Here is a 22,380-nt window from a genome sequence, read left to right as displayed (position 1 = left end):
GGCGTACTGCGAGAAGACCGAAGACTTGGTGGCTGAGGCTCCATTCTGCCAGGTGGAGGTCCGTTCGACTGAGCCAGTCCACTTTGGTGTCAAGAACTCCACTCATGTGGTGAGCCCACAGAGATGCCAAGTGCATTTCCACCCACTGAAGGAGGAGTGTTGCTTCTTAGAGTAAGGAATGCAATCTGGTTCCTCCTTGGCGGTTGACATGGGCTTTTGTCATGATATTGTATGTGCGCACCATAGCATGTTTGTGTTCCAGCAGATGTTGAAAGGCTATCAGCACAAGTCGGGTGACTCTCAATTCCAGCCAACTGATGCTGTGCTCTTTTTTCTTGTGTAGTTCACCTGCCCTGCACCAAGAGCTGAAGGCAGTGAGCTCCCCACTCCTGGAGCTTGGCATTGGTCATTAGTATGATTCTGGGTGAATCCAAGAAGGCTTTCCCCTGGGAAAGGCAGTTGAGTGTAGTCCCTCAATTCAACACTTGACAGAGCTTGGAGGGTACTATGAGTCTCAGTAGGGATTTTGCTGCTATGGCTTTTTGATAAGGCAGCAGGAATCACTGCAGAGGGAGTAAATGTAACCTCGCCCAAGGTATGAGGTGGCAATCCTCCTGAAAGAACAAGTATATAGTTTGGGAGCACTTCTAGACCCAAACCTCTCCCTAGTATCTCAGGTTGAGGCAGTGGCCAGGAGTGCTTTCTATCAACTCTGGCTGATATATCAGCTTCATCCATTTCTGGAGATAAGCGACCTTAAAACAGCAGTGTATATGCTGGTAATGTCCAGGCTTGACTACTGCAATGTGCTCTATGTTGGGCTGCCTTTGTATGTAGTCTGGTAACTGCAATTGGTACAGAATGTGGCAGCCAGGGGCTATCAGCAGAGACCATACTGCTCGTATTTTAAAAGAACAACACTGGCTGCCAATATGTTTTTGGGCAAAATACAAAATGTTGGTTATTACCTATAAAGTCCTGAATGGCTTGGATCAAGGATATTTAAGAGAAAACCTTCTTCATGAACTCCACCATGTACTAAGATAATCAGGGAAGGCCTGGTTTCAATTACCACTGGCTCGTTTGGTGGTGACCCAAAACCAGGCCTTCTCTAGGGTTGCCCCAGGGCTCTGGAGCACACTCCCAATTGAAATCACAGCCTCTCTATCTCTGGCTGTTTTTAAGCAATATCTGAAAACACCTAAAAGCCTATTTTATCAGGCTTTTAATTCATAATTGTTTAAAAGGTTTATTGATAGTTATTTAAACTGTTTTAAATGATCTATCATTTTAATTGTTGTTTATATTTTAACCTCCAAACTGCCAAGAGATTTATGTATGGGGCAGTATATAAATAAAATAAAATAAAATAAAAAGTAAAATAATAAAATATATAATTGGGGAGCAGCCTCAGCTCAGCAGCAAATCATGTGGTCTGTATGCAAAAGGTCTCAGATTTAATTCCTGGTATATCCAGCCAAAAGGATCAGGAAACAGGTGATGCAAGAGACCCCAACTGAGACCATGGAGAACAAAGCTAGTCAAAACAGACAGAACAGGGATTGATGGATCATCAACAGTTTGATGCAGTATAGGCAGCTTCATATAAACTCAGAAACCCCAGTTCTATAGCTTGTGTAGTATATGCAGGTTATACATATTTATATACTTAACTGTAAGGATTATATCATGGTGGGAGATAGTAAAGAATTAAGAAGGTATTGTTCTGGTGTATGAAACATGGATAGTTGGAGAAGACTGAGCAACTTTAATAGTAAATGATGCACTGGGCCTCACTATGGACCTTCTGGGTCTCACTATGACCCTGAATGAAATAAGTGTGCCCTATGACACACCCAACACTCTCCTGTGGCTGCATCATGTGAAGGAAGATAAATAGTAAGCTGTCTTTGTGGGAAGGTTGTCCTCCAGTACCAATCTCTTTTTTGAGAAAATGCCCTAAGCTTCTGAGGAACCAGAGGATTTCCCAAAGCACAGTGTAAAAACCACGGCACTAAAAGCCTAACAATCTAACACACACACACCTTGATTAAAAATGTGTGTGTGAAAATAAGTTGTGGGGAGGAACTGTAGATGGCCCCGATCTCCATAACTTTTCCGGGGACATAAGGTTTTTGTTTTTGTTAATGTGCATATGCTTCAAATAGGAAGTGTCAAACATTGGCCTAATGTATGGCCATTTTGCTAGCACAGAACTTTGTGGTAATAGTAGTAATGAAATCAAATGTAAAAATATAAGATACACATAAAAATGAAATGTATGAATGACTAGTAGAAACTGCTCCCAAATCCTGTGCTTGCAACATGTGGGAGTGTCTTTTAAAAAGGAAAACTTCAGTTTATAGAATCCTTTGTCTATAACCAGATTTTGTGTTGAAGATCATTTTGTGTGTGAAAGAGGTATGCAAATGTGTAGATACCCCACCCTTTGCCAATCATTAGTCATTGGATTTATGAGCGTCCAGTGGGAATAGAGAGCATTTCCCCATTAATTCACCACTGCATCGTTATTATTGGTGGATTGTATCAGTGATTTTGCTTTACTCTGACCAAGCAGACAAAGTCCACTCCTGGAACACAATGTCCCAGTTCCCAGTTACAAGTTCTGGAGAAGCAAATTTCCCTCCTATTATTATTTGGAAACTATTTACAACAATGCTCTTTTTCTTCTAGGGTAGTTATAAATAATGAGCAGCTATAAATAATAGCTGTTTATCTTTCTCTCTCGCCTTCTCCTTTCATGTCCTGCAGATATTTTAAGTTATTTAAACTCTGTTCTAGCAGAGCTGCAGATATGATGGGGGTTGGTGGGTAGACAGGATATGTTGAAGAGATTTTTCAGATGTGCCACTGAGGAGCATGTGCCATTAGGAATCAAAAGAACTCAAGGGGATTTATGTTTCTAACTCTCTATAGCGAGTACTAAAAGCTGATCTTTGTTAATTAGAGAAACTATTCTCATACCAATCAACCAAACTGAAAACATTAATATTTGCTAGGTTGTAACCTACTTTTTTAAAAAATTCCATCATTCAGTCCTATGATTTCTGGAGACTATAGAACCAATAAATTGTGGAGTTAAAGGGGTAGACCCAAATCACATCTGATTAAGCCCAGAGGCACATCAAAGAGATTGCTTGAAAATCTTAGGTATAAATACAAAGTGTACATGGTTTCTCCAAATACAATATTGTACACTCAGTAGAATTTGGCATTGGTGGCATAAACTTACGGAAAGGTGCATTGGTCACTCACTGTGAAGGCTTCTTCTTGCTGTTGATGTTGAGGACATTTCGACCCACCCAGTGCATCCACGGCTACTGGTCTGTACCTTGTTTTACTTGTTGTTTCTACACTTACTGTTGTCTTTTATGGATCTCTTCCTTCTAGAAGATTGGCTTAACTAACTAAACTGGGAGGGATTATCTCTTAAAGGCTTCGACTAATTTGAATATGTCCTGCCCCCTGGAGCATGCTGGGAAGGATAACCCATGTGAGATGTCCTCAACACGAGCAGCAAGAAGAAGCGTTCCCGGTGAGTGACCAATGCACCTTTCCTGAAGGTTGATCTTCCATTCTGCTGGGTACAATTCTTGGCAGCTCAGCCAGTCTGCTTGAGTGTTGAGGGAACCACTGACATGATGTGCTGTGATGGAAGACAGGTACGTCTCTGCCCAATGCAATAGTAGGACCGATTCCTGGTGGAGGGAGTAGGATCGGGTTCTCTCCCTGGTGATTTTACATGGGTTTTCGCTGTCATGTTGTTGGTGCGAATCAGGACATCCTTGGAATGGACATGGTTGACGAAGGCCATGAGCACTAACCGTACGGCTCTCAGCTCTAGCCGGGTCATGCTGTGGCACTTTTCCTGTGGAGTCCATGTGCCTTGGGCTGAGTGTGATAAGCAATGTGCTACCCATTCGTAGAGGCTGGTGTCTGTCATGACAATTATCCTGGGATGGTCTAGAAAGGCTCTGCCCTGACTCAGGCGTGAGGGCTTCATCCACCAAAGTAAAGATTCCTTGATAGGAGGTGGCAGAGTGACCCTTTTGTGCGACTTCCAATTGGCGTGGTAGGAGAAACCATTGTAAAGGTCGGAGGTGAAAGCATGCCCAGGGGAGTGCTTCCAAGGTGGACACCATGAGACCCAGTAGTTGGACTAGGATCATGACCGACACCCTTTTGAGAGACAATATGGATCGAGTTAAGTGTAGTATCTCGTCTTTTTGGCCAGCCGGAAGGAAGAGATGGCTTGCATTGTGTCTATGTCCACCCCCAGGTGTTGGAGTTGTGTGGAGGAGGTTAAGTGACTCTTGGCAGTGTTTATTAGAAAACCGTGGGAAGATAGTGCAGCGAGGGTGGTGTTTATGTCTTGTGTTGTGGATTCTCTGGATTGTATGAGGATATCATCTAGACAAGCAAAGAATCTGATCCTTTGGAGTCTGAGGTGAGCCACTAGAGGGGCCATCACCTTGGTAAAGATCCTTGGGGCTGACAAGAGTCTGAATGGGAGTGCTGTGTACTGGTAATGGCATCCCTGGTAGGAAAAGTGGACGAGGTGGCGGGAGTGCGGGTCGATTGGTATATGTGGATATGCCTCCATGAGGTTGATTGATGCCAGGAGGACCCTGTGATGTAGAGTTTCCGCTATGGAGCGGAGTGTTTCCATTCAGAATTTTCTGCATCTGACCCACTTGTTGAGGTATTTGAGATACAATACGGCTCAGAAGCAGCTGTCTTTTTTTGGTATGGCAAACAAGATAGAGTAGATGCCTTGGAGTTGGTGTAGAGGAACTTATTCTATTGCTGAAATGGTGAGAAGGTGATTGATCGCTTGAGCAACATGATTCAGGTGGGACTTGGAGCGTGGTGTGGGCAAAAATTGGTCCCTTGGACAACTCTATCTTGCAATCAAGGAGGATCGTGTCTAGGATCCATTTGTTGGAAATGGAAGCCTCCCAGGTGTGGAAGAAGCAAGATAGGTGGCCTCCCACACCTGGCGAGTCAGGAGGACTGTCAGGGTTTGGATTTTTGTCCAAAGTGTTGTTTTGTAGCATTAGGCCTGAGGTTGAAGCGAGGCCTGTTCCAGTTGGTCTGCTGTGGTCTTGTCCCTGTCTCCGGGATGAAAAGTGGGTCGAAAAGGCTGAAAGGGCTGGTTGAATCTTCTATTAGGTCGCTTGTCGTCTTTGTGGGTGGATGAAGGGAGCGCTTTTTTCTTATCCTTTGTCTCCACCAAGATATCCTGTAAAGCCTCAACTCCAAAAAGCTTAGTAGCTGTAAAGGTGACTGATGAGAAGTTAGAATGGGAAGCTGTGTCGACCTGCCAACGTTTTAGCCATTAAGTGCATCTGGCTACCATGTTGTTGGCCATGGCACGTGCCCCGAAATCAAGAGTTGTGTCTGCTATGAATGCTTGGGCTCTTTGAATTTTTAAGAGAATCTGTCTCTGCCTGAGTGGATCAAGTGGCAGCGACTGAAGAAGTTCATCCGTCCAGAGTAGTGATGCCCTAGAAAAGACAGAGGCTGCTATAGATGTCTGTATGGTTAAGGAAATGCATTCATTGTTTTTCTTTAGTTGAAATACAAGCTTCTTTTCAGTGGGGTCCTTGAGTACGGATTCTCCATCTCAGGGCAGTATGGCATCAGTGCAGCCAACTGGAGGTGTTTGAAATAATGCTGCTGCTGCAGGGGCAAATCCAGTGTTTATTAGCTAGTGTAGTAGTCTTTTTCTGTACAGTAGGAGGCTGCCATTCCTGTCTTAGTACTTCTGCAAATGTTTCCGGCAGTGGAAACAATAGGTGTGGTGAAGAGGTGGTGGGAAGGACTAAAGACTCCCTGGAAAGAGCAGTAATCACCTGTAAGCCCTTAATTTTTAGGCCCAAAGTCTGTAAGGCATTTACAAACAGGTTAGAAAAGTCTTTGGATGGGAAGAGCTTACATGAATGGGGAGAGGGCTCCACCTGTTGGCCATCCAACCATTCCCTGTCTTCTTTGGAATCAAACTCTGGGTCTGGTTCCACAGGGGTCTTCCCTGAACCTGTGGCCCCTTCCTGGGGGGCCAGGGGGCCCTGAGGGGGGCAGGGGTTCCATGGGTCTGCCTGGGTGAGGGTCAGGGGAATCATAATCAGATATTTGTGATGAATGGTCAGAGGAAGATTGCCTATGCTTTCGGTTAGGCTTCTTGTAATTTCCCCCCTTTAATTTAGGGAATGCCTGTGCTTATGACTCTTTTTCTTTTTAGTAGGTGGTTTGGAAGACCTAGAAGAAGAATCCAAGTCGGGGGGGGGAGGAGGAGGGGGGGAGAGGAGGAGGACGACGACGACTTTTCCTTGCGCTTGGCATGCTTTATGTGGGTGAATTGGAAGGCATTTTTCCAGTGTCTGGTTAAGTAGAGAGGAAAACCAGAGGTGCCAGGGATCAGGTATTTCTCCAGAGGGAGGAGCGGGGACCAGGATGGTGGGGCCTGCAGGAGGTTGGGGATGCACTGGTCCACTAGGGGCAAATGGCCCAAAGGGTCCTGGACTCACCGGATCGGGCATTACTGGGTTGGGCGGCATCGCTGGTGTAGCTATCGGCTCGTGCTCTGGTTGAGTAGGCGGCAGCTGGAGCAGCATCTCATTTGGAGCTCCTCCACCCACGCTCTCCACCATGGGCTGAGAGGAAGGAGTTTCTCCCCACGGTGAAGAGCCCAGGGACCCAGCAAGGTCTGGTGGCAAGGGGGCGTCTGTGGAAATGTCGCCCTTCCCTTTTCCAGATATTGGCTTCTTTTTCAGAACGGGTACATCAGCATCTGTTCCTAGGAGCCCGAGTGGTTTGGCGGGAAGCGGCGTGGGCCATGATACCTCCGGAGCACTGGGGACAGCCTCCTCTAAAACCACAAGGTCAGGGCTCTCCGGCCTGTTGAGAGGGGTAGTTGAACGGTCTCGCTTTTGAGCGCGTTGAATCACTGTAAGCTGGGCCCCATGGTGACCCAAAACTGGGTTGTGGCCCTTACCCCCCCCCATTGCACCCGAAAACGCAGTGGTCCATGGCGGGGCATTTTGTGCGGCGTGCACCATCACGCTGTGGTGATGGGGCTTACCAGGCTGGAAGGAGTCCACTGCTTTCTTTCCCTTTGGCATCAATATGTACAGAATGCTGGATCTCTGAGGCTCCATTGGCAGGAGAAGAGAAGTGAGTGGGGAAAGGATGGAAATAGCAAAGGAAAGTGTTGGTGCTTTTTTTTTTTTTTAGGTTATGAAAGCGATGAGGCACAGATGGGTGAAAAAGGCAAAGAAAGGAGGAATGTAGTTAGAGTGGCAAAGGAAGCAAGGCAGCATCATCTGCTCTGGAGCTCTGCAGGGCAAATTAAACTGGGAGGGGTTATCCTCCCAGGCCCCTTAAAGACTTTGACTAATTTGAATATGTTCTGCCCTCTGGAGCATGCTGGGAAGGATAACCCACATGAGAGGTCCTCACCCAGCAGCTGAGAAAAGCATTGGGTAAAGGCACATATCTGAAAGCCATGAAAAAGGGGGAAGTTGATGCTGCAGGTATTAACTCCTCCCTGTAAAGCAAACGGTCTTGTGCAGACATCACCTGTCCACTTTCCAATTGTTTGAAGTCTAAATCTGACATCTGGTATATTTATTTATTTCAAACACTATGAATTCCAGGAATCCAAACATAGTATCAGATACTGTATTATATCCTCACAAATCATGCATGCATGGAGTTGGTAGACATGTCCCTGCTGCAGAGATCCTGACCTCTGCGATGTCCATTTCATGAGGGGATGGGATTTCAACTCATCTCTCTTTCCCTCCAAAATGCCCTGAGCCACCTGAAATATGTCCCTGAGGGCTGGCAGACCTTCATGGCTCATGAGGATGTTAGCCACTGAATTTTCTCAAAACATTGTACACAAGGAATTGCAAAATGTACAGCCTGTTGGTTTTGCTAAACATATCACTGCATTTTCTTGTCTGGATTTCTTACTCCAATGACTGAGGCTGATTAGGATATGAAAATGAGGAGAAGACATTGTAGGAAAGCTGCAGTAACATCATCATTATCAATTTTATTACGGACGTTGGCCAGCAGAAGCTGCAGTAACATAAGAATTACTGGAATGGAACAGGCTGAGGGACCTATCCACATTAGCATTTTGTTGGCCAATACTTCAAGGTAAGAGGAAGTGCACTGATGCTTAACTAATAGAAGCAAAGTCAATGAAACACAAGGAATCAATCGTGCCCAGCACTGACTGTTACCTTTCCCGAATAAATTCTGCCATTTCTTTCTGCATCTGCTTCCCTTTCAGTTGTTTCTGAAGAAGAATTTCAAAGCCTGTGACCGTACTGTTCCCCTGAGGATCCTTCTTATCAGTCTGAAAGAAACATGTACAGCATAAGAAGCATTACAAGATGCACCAAAGCAATAAACTTACCGTATACAGAGGTATGCAGATATGCTTGGAAATACCCTAACTGCTTCTCAGGCAAACCTATATCCCCAATATTCAAGGTCTTTTTGCCCAAGAGCATAAACACAACAGATGCCAGCATCCCTGCGAAGACTACTTCAGTAGAGATGCTGGGATTCCCAGAAAACAGCACATCACAGCCACTAGAGGCCACTGTGGCACACAGCAAATAGGCTGCTAGGCAGCTGCAGCAATCCTCCATTCTCAAGAATAGAGTCCCATTCAATTTGTGGCCTGGATTCTAGTGTAATAATAATTACTGGCGAGTTTGTCCAGTGTGAGCAGTGTGGCAATCTTGTTCCCAATACCACTCTCTTCTAAAATTATCATCAAGTTTGAAGTTGCAAGGAATTTCCTCATTTTTTAAATATTTTATTTTTATTTATCTACAAATGTGTACCCCGTCCTTATCCACAGTGACCTCAAGGCCTTATCCACAGTGACCACCACTTTAAAAATGAAACATAATAAAATAACAAATATAAAAACAGCAAAAATTTTAAGAGACCATCTGAAGACAGTCAAACCCAAATAAATCCCTTTCTTTAGTCCAATGGAGCAAGAAAAAGATTTTTTTAAAGACGCCAAAAGGCTTAAATAAATGTATTTAGAACACTATTTATCCCACCTTTCCCCACCCAGCTTCAGAATTATTCACAACCCAACATTAAAAAACAAACATGGACAATAAAGGCTATATCAAATTAGGAATAAAGAGCCCATTCCCAACTACCTACCTGTCAAAGCAGGCAAAAAACAACAACTAAATGTTGTTGATGGTTCAAAACTGTCTGAATACATGGCCTTATGTGTGATCACCCAAGGGGGAGGCATACAATTGCCTCACTGAAGATAGATCATTCCACAATCCTGGGGCCACTGATGAAAATCTCTCGCTCTTTATGACAAGCAAAATGAACGAAGGCCCCAACAAGAGAGATTTTGAGTGTGTAGGATTTATGCAAGTGAGGCAGGAGCTGTATGAATGAATACATGCTGCTCAACTTGGCTTTAGGGATTGCTGGCTTTAGGGATTTCTAGAGGAGAAACCCCAGCACATGATTCAATATAAGAGGAACCCCATTCCTGTCGTCTGGCCTTAAATAATATGGGTGTACTGGAATCAGGCTGTGGAATAACTTCCACAATATCTTACAGACCACCTTTCAAGCTTGAATTTTAACGTTTGCTAACACAGAGAGGAACAATATGGTACATTCTGTGTAAAGCTCAATTGCTACAATAAATAGCATATGGGTTGGCTGTTCACTTACCCAGAAATAATCGCAGTAGCTCCATTCAGAAGGTTTCAGCAACTGCTGTTCTGGCATTGCGTCAGGGTGGGGGAAAGTCACACAGTTTATCTAATAAAAAGGAAAGACGACAATGCTGGACAAGCAGAACAGTTCAAACACAGTGATGTGCAGAGTATATGAACATGAACAGTGCACAACAGCGGATGTAGGTGGTTGTTGAATGCAATGCTTTCTGTAGCCAGAAGGTGTCATAGAAAGCAGACAGAAGAGTTGCTCGGTACAAAGTCACTGTATTATCAAGGTAACAGACGTCAGGTAAGAAAGCAGCTCTGATCATCATACCCTATATACACCTGGTTGTTTCACTGCATGGCAGAAAGCAAAACTAAGGATGTGCAGAATCTAACTCTTTTTGCTTCCCTCAGAATTCCTTGGATGTTTCTTTGGAAATTTGCCTCCAATTTTCAGGTTGGCCAAATCACTCCAGACATGTCCAGACATGTCCCCCTCCCCACCCCCAATTCATCGCTTTAACATCAAGAATAGCTGCCTTTGGAATCTTACAGACAAGTAAATTTTACAAAAATGGGCCTATGTTATAAGCTGAATGCACAGGCGTATAGCCCAAGTGAAGCTTGGGCATATTAAGGAGAAATAATAATTAACTATGCATATGAACGAGCATAAAATGGGCACATTAAGGAGAAAGCAGTTGATCCACTAATGAATTTTAGCTGAGGTGTGCATACAGTCCTGGTCTTTTTCAAGATGTGTAAAACCTCACATTCCAGTCTGGCAAGGGTATTTCTGCAAGTGAAAATGACTGGAAGTTACCAATCTGTTCCATGTGAAGTTCCAAGATCACAGCATCTGAAGCATTAAACCCTAGAACACAACTACCAATGCACATCCTCTCCCAGGATGCTGAATACTAGAGTCTGACAGAGCAGATGATAGTTGCCTCAATCCAGAAATGTGCTCTCTTTCTCTCTCGCACATGCACACCACAGAGCCATTAAGTATCTATGGATCTCATCATACACAATGAACTTCCCACAGAAAGTCACCTCCATGTTGGAATTTTTGTGAGTGTGGCAATACTACATGCAATTCTCTAACATACACAAGTTGAATAATATGTGTAGGGTTAATCACATGTGATGACCTACCCATGGAATGCACTCATATCCCTACACAGATGTGACTTTTCTAAAAGAATGTTGTGTTCTTAACATTATGGTCCTCAAGTGACAGTGGCAGAGATATTTCAGATGTTGAACTTTTGTACACATTTTATTTAAAGCATAACTGAAAATGACCCCCTTTTTGGATCCTTAATTCGCTGAATAATTACATTCATGAAGCTTGCCAGAAAGCATTTATTTAAATTTATAATCCACACAATTTCCTTCTTGGAACTAGCAACAGCATACCGAAATGCACGCCTAAATTCTGAGGTCTCATCAGTTTTGAGAGATTAACAGGCGTGAGTTTTGATGAAACTTCCAAGCTAGAGTGTGATCAGAAAGGCCTCTTTCTGGGCCTTTTTGTTGTTGGCACCATACCCAATAGACAGGAGGCATTATCAAGAGACTGTAAGGAATACTCAGATGCAATTGCTACAAGTCTTCACAATGCCAAGCAGAAAGGAGAGGAGCAAGTTCTTGTGAAAAAATTTTCTAAGCTGCGAGTCTCTATCCTGGTAAGGGACTTCGAACACAAGTGTATGTTTTTAGGACATAAATTAAGAATGTTCAGAGAATTATTTCTGTATATTTTAAGTCTGCTAATCTAACTCTCTTTCTAATGCTGTACTTGTACTAAGCCCAATCCTGTTCTGGTAGCTTGATAACTTTACAAGTGTCTTACTTCAAGTGGGATAGGCTGTCTCCTAGGAGAGAGATGGAGTCTATTTCTCTCCTTCTAAAACCAAAGAGGTGTTTATTCTGGTGTTGGAGATGGATGGGGACAAAACATTGTTCAAAGAAAAATGTGTTTTTACTAAAATGCCCCTGAAATTGTCAAGTAGACAGGAAGAGAGCTGGTTTTGTGGTAGCAAGCATGACTTGTTCCCTTACCTAAGCAGGGTCCACCTTGGTTACATATGAATGGGAGACTAGATGTGTGAGCACTGTAAAATATTCCCTTTAGGGATGGAGCTGCTCTGGGAAGAGCATCTAGGTTCCAAGTTCCCTCCCTGGCATCTCCAAGATAGGGCTGAGAGAGATTCCTGACTGCAACCTTGGAGAAGCCGCTGTCGGCCTGTGTAGACAATACTAAGCTAGATGGACCTATGGTCTGACTCAGTATATGGCAGCTTCCTATGTTCCTAGCAGACAGGCTTGCATTCCCCCCCCCCCTTTGTACAGGGCTAAGGTGGATAAGTTCTCAGATGGATATTCCTAGTGATAACCTATTTTAAAAAACTTTTTTTAAAATTCCAGAATTGCTCTTGGCATGCAGCATTGGGGAGCTTGTTAACTCCAAGGAAGTATTTTTCAATTGAGTTCTTGAAGGAATAACTAAGCACTTGCCCACTGTAAAGATATATTGGAGGAGCACTCAAGATCTAAAATATTCAACAAAAGTGGGCATTATCCAGTAATGTGGCAATCATTTCTATTGCAGCTGCACTGCCCATTCTTCTGGGGCTGGTTTCATGGTCTGCAGGGTATAGTTAAAAGTGCTTTGAAAACTTGCAAGACTGGATTGACTAGAGCAGGATTAAAAAAAGAAAGAAAAGAACATGTGTCCAGCAGGCAATTATAACTCTACCATACAGAGCCTCTAGCTGTTGTCTCTACACAGTCTGATAAATGCCACAACAGAGAAATTAGCACTCTGAGTTTGAAGGAAATAGTATCAGGGGACATTGGAGTTGGGTTTGTTTTTTTAAGGGCATAATGTTGGTTTTGGGTGAAAGACGACTATGAACACATTCATGGCACCTGGAATGGTAGCATTTATTTTTTTAAAAAATCCTTCATCCAGTCCCAGAACAGACTCAGCCCAGGCACTAGGAAAAGTCAGCTGACCACAGAAGTTATTCAATCTTGCCTCACAGGACAACGCTGTAAGGCTGAGAGCCATCTCCAACAGAGCTCTCAGAAGTCTTCCAAAAAATCAAATTACATCAATTATAGCAGTGAGTTCTCCAACATTAACATTTGTTGGCTTTTGAAGGGTGCTGCTGTACAATGGATTGTCATTTGCCCACACTGCAGTGTTTACACCACCAACAGCAGTGGGCAAGAAAGAGAAGCCTTGTTTATGTTCACAGTATTTTTCAATTGCTTCCTTGAAGGAATAACTAAGCACTTGCCCACTGTAAAGATATATTGGAGGAGCACTCAAGAACTAAGATATTTTTAAAAAGTAACAACTTGTACAAAAAAAGTGACATCAGGCTTGGAATGAAGGAGCTATATCCTTGCTCACCAGTGATGACATGGACATAAACCAGCAGGTGCTTGTGACACTCATGTAATCATGTACCACTTGGCACCCATAAATGCAATGATTTTGCTTGCTGGGGGAAATAATTGCTCTCTCCTTCAACCCGGGTTTAGTAATGTTCATGTAGGGGAACTCCCCAATATTAGAAGTGCTTGTTGGGGGGGAATCTGGAATCTGTTCAGCAAATTAGTACTTGCTGCATATTCCCTATAAGGAAAACACAATGTCTGAAAACATTCTTGAAATTTTCCTATAATTCTGATGCCTTTTGATTTTCAAGAGAAAGAAACCGGGAGACACCTATAACAACACAATACAACAAACATGTATATACCGCTTTTCAGCAAAAAGTTCCCAAAGTGGTTTACATCAAGATAGGTAGATAGGTAGATAGATAGATAGATAGGCTCCCTGTCCCCAAAGAGTTCACAATCTAAAAAAGAAACATAAGATAGACAGCAGCAACAGCCACTGGAAGGATGCTGTGCTGGGGATGGATAGGACCATCCCTCTAACACCTTGCTTAAAAGGAAGATGCACATTTTTGAGACATCTGCTATAAATGTTGAATATTCTCAAAATCAATGTTGAATTTAAGGAAAAGAGCAGGAGAGAATGTAAGCATCTGAAGCACCAGAACATATTTCTATTCTGTCTCTTCGGGTCAACTCAATGGTTGCATCAGTAGTGTAAACCTTGCCTGAAAATCATTTCAGCTTGGCCAGGCCATCATGTAACATCTGAAGTTGCTTCTTCCCCACTTGGGGCAATTGGACTGGGTGAGAAGAATCTTCACCACTGTAACTGACCCCCAGAAAGGTGTGCCATTGGTGCAGATACTCAATACATAGTCCAACTGACCCGCGTGAGAGTTCAATACAGACATTACCACAGCCATGTAGAGCCCCAACCATGTTAAAGTTATTTTTGACAAGGATTAAGGCAGGGCTACACAAAATTGGTCCTCCAGCTGTTGTTGGACCACAACTCCCACCCCCATCCCCTAGTCTCAGTGGCCAATAGTCAGGGGTGATGGGAGTTGTAATTCAACAACAGCTGAAGGGCCAAAGTTCTGCAGCCCTGGATGAAGGGAATAACCCTGAAATAATTCACCATTTGCTTTTATCATTGTACTTATAACAGCTGAGTGGTAGCCAGGGGAAAAAAAGGGGGAGACTGGCAAGGCCTCTACCTCGCATTCCTCACCTGCTGTCCCGGACTGAACTGGGTAATCCTCACAGTTGAATCATCTTTACACACTCAGTTAGTCCAGGGTAACAAGCCCCAAACCCGCTTCAATCTCCAATTCTGCTTTATGCAGAAAGGAGGAACTAGTGAAAAGAGAGTCAAAAGATAACGGAACCCACTTCTCTTTCAATGCAGAGTAAGGGAAATTTGCTATTTCTTGTAGATTTTCACAATTCCATGGTGCAACACCGGAACATTTGATTCACTCAAGAGAGTGCAAACCATGACCACCACCCCAGTAACTGGACTCTTGATGCCTGAAAGCTCATTCCCACAATAAAAGTGTGTTCTCTGATCTCATTCAGCCGTCTTACCCCCCCCCCCCAATCTTTTTCAGAATCCAGAACAAACCAAGTCGGGGGAGCTTGGGAAACATTCATTTCAGACCTGGGAAAAACTGAATGGCAGCACTGAACATCAATCCCGTCACAAAAACAACACTGACACTAATAGTCTCTTCATCATATTCTAGTCCCCTGATGCCCCCTCCTCCCACTGATGCTCCAATTCACACTGAGGTATGTCATGTTTTTCCAATGAATTCCTTTCTGTTGCTGTAGCTAGCAAAACAGCAAACCTCACACTTCCACAGGGAAATGTTTCCTCCTCCTTAAATCATTGCAATCAGATCTGCTGTTAAGCATGGAGCCCAGATGAATGATCTAACTGGGCCAGGTTTCTATCAATAATGATGTGGAGGGATAAGTTTGGATTTAATGAAAGAACAAGAGGTTTGCCAAAATTCAAACCCTACATCTCATACTCTCTTACTGAGAAATATCTAGGTTAGTCACCTCAGTCAAAGTGTGTTCTGTGACAACTTGGTGGGGCATCATTTCAAAATAATAACAAACAAACAAACAAATAAATGTTGAATGGTTTTTCTTCAGTCATCCAGCAAATCTGTAAAGGAAGCCAGCCTTGAAAAGGGAGGTTTTAAAAAACCTCAGTGTCAACTTTTATCATTGTGTACACTGCCCACAGGAACACTCCATTCTTAAGATGACTTCATTGGCTATTAATGGCTTGATCTACCCAGAAGCAACTTTGAACAAAAGGAAACACTGCTGCAACTGTAATTTAAAAATCACAGCAGAAAGCAGTGCCTCCCACCCTCTCTTTTGCTTCCTGACATTTCTTCCCTGTCTCTCTGTAACAGGCTCTTTGCTAGCTTCAGCCTTTTAAAAATGGCTTCAATGCAGCTATTGCTGTGAAAAGCAAGCACCGTGTTTACATCTGGAAAACATGAGGCAGACCCCTGCACACGGATTCCCCCCTCCCACCCTGCTCTCCTGCCCTGCAATGCTACTTGCTCTGGTGACTTGATTGCTATGGCAACCGGATGGGTGATCATCACTGTGGGATTCTACTTACCGTGAAGGTGGTCTCCTTGTTCTGCTTTCGAGTAGGTGATGGGGACCCAGGACTCTGAGGAGAGAGGCAAGAGGCATCATCAAAACTGCACTCCACATCCGACATGGTATGTCTTTTGAGGGGCCGGAGTGGGGCTTTAGTGCTGTATGCAAGCCCAATTTGAGAAGGATTCCCCTTCTGCTTTGCTTCTAAGCTTAATCTCTTTCCATGTCCAGAGGTGTCACAGTCTGACAACTGAACTCTTGCATGGGAGACTCCTGCACTGTGCTCACGAAGCAGCACACGAGCTCTGTACAGCAAGATAATTCATCCGAAGCATGGTGACACCTCCCCTTCCAATCAGTTCTTAGCTTGGAAATTAACCCTTCAGCTGCATGCCAACTCTGGAACAGGGCTCTTTAGCCACTGTGTTGGAAGAGTTAGCAGAAACTCTACTTCTACTTTATGCGTGCATGCAATTCATTTACTGTACACAAAGGCTTTTTGCTGCACGTTCAGATTGCATCGAGACAACAGCTCATCCATCCCCTAGCTATAAAAGCCTGGGATAAGCAGCAAAGAAGAAGTTCCCTGTACATTTACTCTCTGCAGTAAGGTTGCTAACACACTGCAGGTGTCCCTAAGGCTTCCTTCCACTTTCATCATCAAATTACTCAAAGCATCACAAATGGCCATCTGCATCGGACTGACAGCAATGGAAAGATTCAAACCAAAACACACAGTGTGCAGTAGTTTATCAAGAGGTCAGCATGCACACTTGATCCAAGCATATATTTGATGTGCTATTCCATCTACTCTCTGAAGCAAGTGTAACAGGATAATGGAACATGTCCTGCTTCATCCGTAACTGTAACCTTCTCACCTTGTTAATGAAGTGTGGGTAATCCTTACCATGGTACCTCTCAAAACATACCAGACAGGTATGCATACCATATTGGTCAGCATTGCATCTCAAGCACCAATACCCAGTCTCCTTGCCTTCTAAATGTTCCATATACCAAACATTCTATATACAAAACCTAATTCATCTCAGACAGAAGTCATCCAAAGTGTCCCTTTAACAAGATACCCACAGATAAAGTGGATATATCTCCTTAGATACCCTGTTTGGCCAGTTCCCTCACTTAGGCCAGGGGTTCCCAGATGTAGGTCTTCAGATAATGATGGATTACAATCCTCAGCCTTTGACTACAGGTGGACCTCGCTATATGTGGTACCATTTTTCATGGTTCTGTGTAACCGAGGGTGTCCAATTGATAGCTGACCTCATTATCCGCGGATACAAAACAAGAATTAAAACTCAAGTATCCATGGTTCCTAGGTGGCCAAAAATGACCCCGGAGATAATTTCCATCCACCATTTTGTCAAGAGAAGCCATTTTGTGGCTCATTTGTTTAAAAAAACCCCACCATTTCCCCCATGATTTTTTCATGAGAAAATGGGGTGTTTGGGATGGGGGGGGGCATTCCTGGACAGCTGGAAACCCGCAGATCATGGTAGGACACTATTTGCCTTTTTTCATGTGTGTGTGGGGGGGGGGGGAGTTGGGGGTTGGGCCAGTTTACTAGCCTCCAGGAACCTACCTGCCCCTGACTTTAATGTCTCATTATCTGCAGTTCCATTATCCGCAGATCCCCTGTGGAATGGAAACCCCACAAATATTGGGGTTCACCTGTATTATGCTGGGGTGATGGGAATTGTAATTCAATAAAATCTGGGGCCCCAAGTTTGGGAATCTGACACAGACAATTCCTCCAGGATCCAGCCTGTATCTGCTATGCTGCCACTTGAACCCATAGCATCAAGCCTCTCTATGTCTCCTACAGTAGGTGATCATCACATTTTCTGAAGCAGCATCTCATGTCTCCACTCTTGATTTTGTCCTTAAATGACAAAATCTGAAAATCAACCCAATTCCATTAGGTGTCCTAAGCTCACCTGATGGGGCAAGTATTTAATTTTCATTAAAAATAATAATAATAATCACTGTTAACATCAGTTGCCCATGTACTGCATAAAACCCCACACCCCAAACACCAGCTTGGCACTGGTCCAGCAGTAAAATGAAAACCATTTGCCACCTTCCAATGGGAAGAACTGGGTAATGAAGAACTCTAATCACTATCCACTCTCTCTCTCTCTCTCTCTCTCTATATATATATATATCCTATTTGTGGTTCCCCCATGAGCCTGATCTCTAAGAAAAATTTACTTTAGAGCTTCCCCTCTGTGCAATGAACTTTCATGCTCCATAAACTGCTCTGTTTGGTAGCAAACCTCAAGTCTCTGAGCTTCAAACAATCATGTTTCACTGGGTAACACTGCTCAGCTACATCTCCAGTCTCCTGGAGGTTTTTCACACATGGCTCTATGCCTCAGGGAATCTGAAGAGCAAATCTGCTTTGCAGCAGATTTGAGGCATTTTAATTTGAGGGATTAGATGGACCATTCGCATAGCCACCAGCACCTCTTTTGCATAGCCATCAGCACCTCCATCAACACCTTTGGAGAAAGCAGAAGCCCCAGAGTCTTTTTCAAAAGCTGCTGGAAGTAGAGGATTTTTTTTAACCCAGTGGTAACTTGGGCTAAGCCAGAATTCGCAGCCTCCATTGGGAAGAATCAAAGACCTGTCTGTCCTGGTCCCTGATATCCCACAGGCAGGTCAGATTAAATCCAGTGAATATGTGGACTCGCACACTCCAATCAGGATTGGATTCGGGGGGGGGGAAAGCCCAGTCTGTAAAACTTCCAGGACAGTTTTCTTTATTTGCAGAATATATTGTATTATCTGGGTTGCCCAGCTCCATGCTTTACATGTGACCAATCAGATTGCCCCCTTTTCCTACTGTGCTCACCACAAATGCACACAACCAATACAAAGGTTCTCACCTGAAACTCACATGCAGCTGCTCTCATGACTGGCCTGTTGCCTGTCATCTGCTGAAGCAGCCCAAGCAAAATGAGTTCTACATACTAAGCAATGTGCTCAGAGGCAAGAGAACCAGTTTTATAGCTCATCAGTCATTCTCTCCAGTTGGGCTGGAAGCTACCAACAGGCTGATCTTTGTTCCAAGGCTAAGTTATTTTGACCCAATGTCCCCAAAAGATAATCATCCAGACTGCAACAAACAGAAAAGAGGAGGGACCAAGGCAGACACATGCAAGAGCTACCTAAAGGGTAAGGAATATAAGTAGTTTGTGCAAATGAGATGTTTCACATTACAAGAAACATTTGGCTAATCTGATTTAGAGAGGATGGGAACACCTTCCTCAACCAGTTTTCCTCCTCATATATGGTCAGTGGATGCATAAAATCACAATGAACTGAGGCAGAGGAGAACAATCCATTTTCTCCATGTCAATCAACTGGAACTTTTTAAAACAGAGAGAGAGAGAGAGAGAGAGAGACAGAGAGAGAGAGAGTAGGAGAGATCACAAAGATTCCTGATGAGCACTCTCTCCTTGGGTCCATTTCATTCAAACACTTATTTTAGAGCTCTGAAATGCTGCTACTCCTGTGAAATTCTCCAGAGCTACCACATTAGAAAAACTCTGTCAAATTTTGTCCTTTTAAAAATTTCTGATACGTTACAGAGATTCTTCACATGGGCCTATTTCAGCCAAAGGTCTCTCCACATGAAACCAAGGTTGTAAAGCCACCTTGTGGGAACGTTGCTACATCAAAAACAAGTACTGTGGTCCCACATCACTGCATTCTTCAGGGTCAAATTTTCTCTCAAGGATCAGGTTCTCATCATAACAGAGGGACACAAATGCCCTATCCCAAGAGCCACTGGGAAGAAAGAGAGAGGACTTTCCCCCACCTCTTCCCAAAGCAGAATCCTATATGCTATGATTAATCCCAATTCCTTCACCCTTATTGCTATTCCATTGCAATGGTGAACTGCAAACTTCAACTATTTCAACCTTAAAAACTCAAGGACAAAAACAGCAACACACTAGCAGATGAACAATGTTAAAGATTAAAATGGTGCCAAGTGCTTGAATCCAAATTTCTCAGCTGAGAGTGGGGCCTCTTTTTTGGCGGCACTGCTCTGAGCAGCAGAGAACTTGAGAAGAGACAAGACTAAGGGCTCACCCAGTGTACAAGGCCAGCGGTAGTTTCCCCCCTCCTTCTTTTAAACTAAGTTCTCCAAAATGATCTGCTGACCCAAACAGGGCTCAGTGGACTGCAGACAGCAACTCTTCACTAACCATAAACATACAGCAAGTGAGTGTGTATTAGCGCATGCTTGCTATTTCGAGTACGTTCACAACAGACTCTAAGAGTTTATTCACTCATGCATGTATACCACCTGGTAACTTGCTCAATGACTTAGAGGCAGTGTGACAGAGTGTTGGGTTTGGACAGAGGAAACTTGGGCTCAAAGCCCTCCACTCAACTGTGTACCTCACTTGATCATCTTGAACAATAATTGCTTATCAGCCTAACCTCCTGTGCAGTGCTGTTGTATTAAACTCTACTCAAATCCCTAGATGGAATGAGATAAAAACAACAACATGATGTCAAGTGATATGAAAGCTGTATATGACCTGTGATGTCTGTTGCATACATGCAAGAAAACACATGATGTTTCAGTCATCAAGTAACAAACATCCATGTGATAACTCCTTCTGAGAACATTTCTGATTGAAAATGCATCATTTTGAAATATTGTTACAGTGATAAAGAACACAGAAGAGAGTTGCTTTTGTTATTTTTAAAGAAAAGAATGCACATTCCAATCAATGTAGCTTTTTCACTGAATTGGCAGGCACAGGAAATACAAAACACAAATTAAGCATAATTTGTGAAATTGGCCTACGTGATGCCCTCAGAACACAGAGAAATGGGAAGAAGCAAAATAGAATGAGCAGCAACATACAAATATAACAGAAAGATTATATGCTATGAAGATGGGGGTTTATGATAACAACATCACTTGTAAAACACTTTTTAAAAAAATACAGAATGATTTATTTTATAAACCTGATGTCCTTCATCCTTACAGCCATACAGTTAAAGGGATAGCAATCTTTACAAGTAAGAAATTGAGGCCAAATCAGCAACTTGCTGACAGCTCTCCACAAGCTCAAGGCTTCAAACGACCAAACTTCTTTAACACAAGCATATGAACCAAGAGAGATTTGAGCCCCAGGTTCAAAACTATGTTCAGCCTAACCTCTCATGCAGGGTTGCTATATTAAACTCTACTCAAATCTCTAGATGAAGAATGAGATACATACATTCATGCATTGGCTCCTTAGTTATAGTCCATTGTCATAGTTTACATTTCAGACAGAGAGAGCACCTGAAGTCCAGCCAGAGGTTCTCTTACTCCTGGACTTCAGGACTGAAGTCCAGGGCCTCTACACCCCCTGGGGGCCCCCAAATCCTCTTTAGTCTATCCTGGGTGGTGTGGTTGCTGTGCCACTGACCCACACTGTACCAGGTGGCTGAGTGTAATTGTGACCCGTGCTGGGTGCTTTAGAGACAGAGGGGGAAGTGGGGGAAGAAATAGGCGGGATGGGAATATGTTGTTATATGTTGAAATGTTTCTGCTAATATACCTGTTGTATATTCTTACATTCTTGTCAGTTGCTGTTTGTACCTTCAAAAAACCACGTGTTAAAAATACTGTGTGTGTGTGTGTGTGTGTGTGTGTGTGTGTGTGTGTGTGTGTGTGTGTAGGGGGGGATAATGCTTAACATGGGGGGGGAGGGCTCCAAAAGGCCTTTAAAGATCAGGCTCCAAAATTACCTAGGTGTACCTCTGAGTCCAGCTAGGAATAGTATTGCTCTGTGCTAACTGAGCAAAAAGACACCTGTTAAAGTGGTGGTTCTCTTATATTTAGCAAGGGGAGAGCAACTGGTTCTATCCAACCCCAGCACAGCATCCCTCCAGTGGTTGCTGCTGGTGTCTAACTTTTGTTTCTTTTTAGATTGTGAGCCCTTTGGAGATCATCCAAAGGGCTCACTTATTCTTCCATCTTATTCATGCATTTATTTTTCTAAGTAAACCGCTTTGAGAACTTTGGTTGAAAAACAGTATATAAATATCTGTTGTAGTAGTGTTTAAAAACACAGCTATAATGTCCAGTGAACATTGAGATACAATTTAGAAATGCTGTTTGCCAAGATCAGGATGACTCTTAGGTTTGTAGATTAAGGAAAATCGGCAGCAACAAAGTTACCCCAAAGACTCCAGATATGGAAGACAGTTATAAATGTCTTACCATTGCTACCATATGGAATGAAACAATTACATAAAACACAACAAAAGAAAGTAAGAAAAAGTACCAGCACAAGAGAACATCAAGTCATTAATTTGTTAGAATTATTTTATCATATCTTAACCAGTAGATAAAGGAAACTTTTTCACACAAGCCATGGAAAAGTGCAGAATTAATTGCTCCACAACTTGAATGGGTGCTTGCATGACTCAAAAAAGAAAGTAAGCAATTGACCGGATAATGAAGACTACTTTGATGATAACATCCTATAGTGCACAAGCAAGAGGATGATTACTGTAATCATTACTAGAATTATGATTAACTCCA

At 43.2% G+C, this 22,380-nt stretch overlaps 1 protein-coding gene across 2 annotated transcripts in view; it reads right to left on the bottom strand.

The window, feature by feature from the left end:
• GAS7 (growth arrest specific 7) overlaps positions 1 to 22,380 on the bottom strand; it is a 193,242-nt gene that overhangs the window by 23,579 nt on the left and 147,283 nt on the right. For both annotated transcript variants that reach the window (XM_053292617.1, XM_053292618.1), the window contains exons 5-7: positions 15,820 to 15,873; positions 9,760 to 9,849; positions 8,274 to 8,389 (exon numbers count right to left, since the gene is read on the bottom strand). In XM_053292617.1, the coding sequence (XP_053148592.1) occupies positions 8,274 to 8,389; positions 9,760 to 9,849; positions 15,820 to 15,873 (260 nt within the window). The remainder of the gene's footprint in view (positions 1 to 8,273; positions 8,390 to 9,759; positions 9,850 to 15,819; positions 15,874 to 22,380) is intronic.

The sequence above is a fragment of the Hemicordylus capensis genome, chromosome 2 (assembly GCF_027244095.1).
Source record: "Hemicordylus capensis ecotype Gifberg chromosome 2, rHemCap1.1.pri, whole genome shotgun sequence".
Taxonomy (NCBI): domain Eukaryota; kingdom Metazoa; phylum Chordata; class Lepidosauria; order Squamata; family Cordylidae; genus Hemicordylus; species Hemicordylus capensis.
This window is presented reverse-complemented; position numbering and strand designations above follow the sequence as displayed.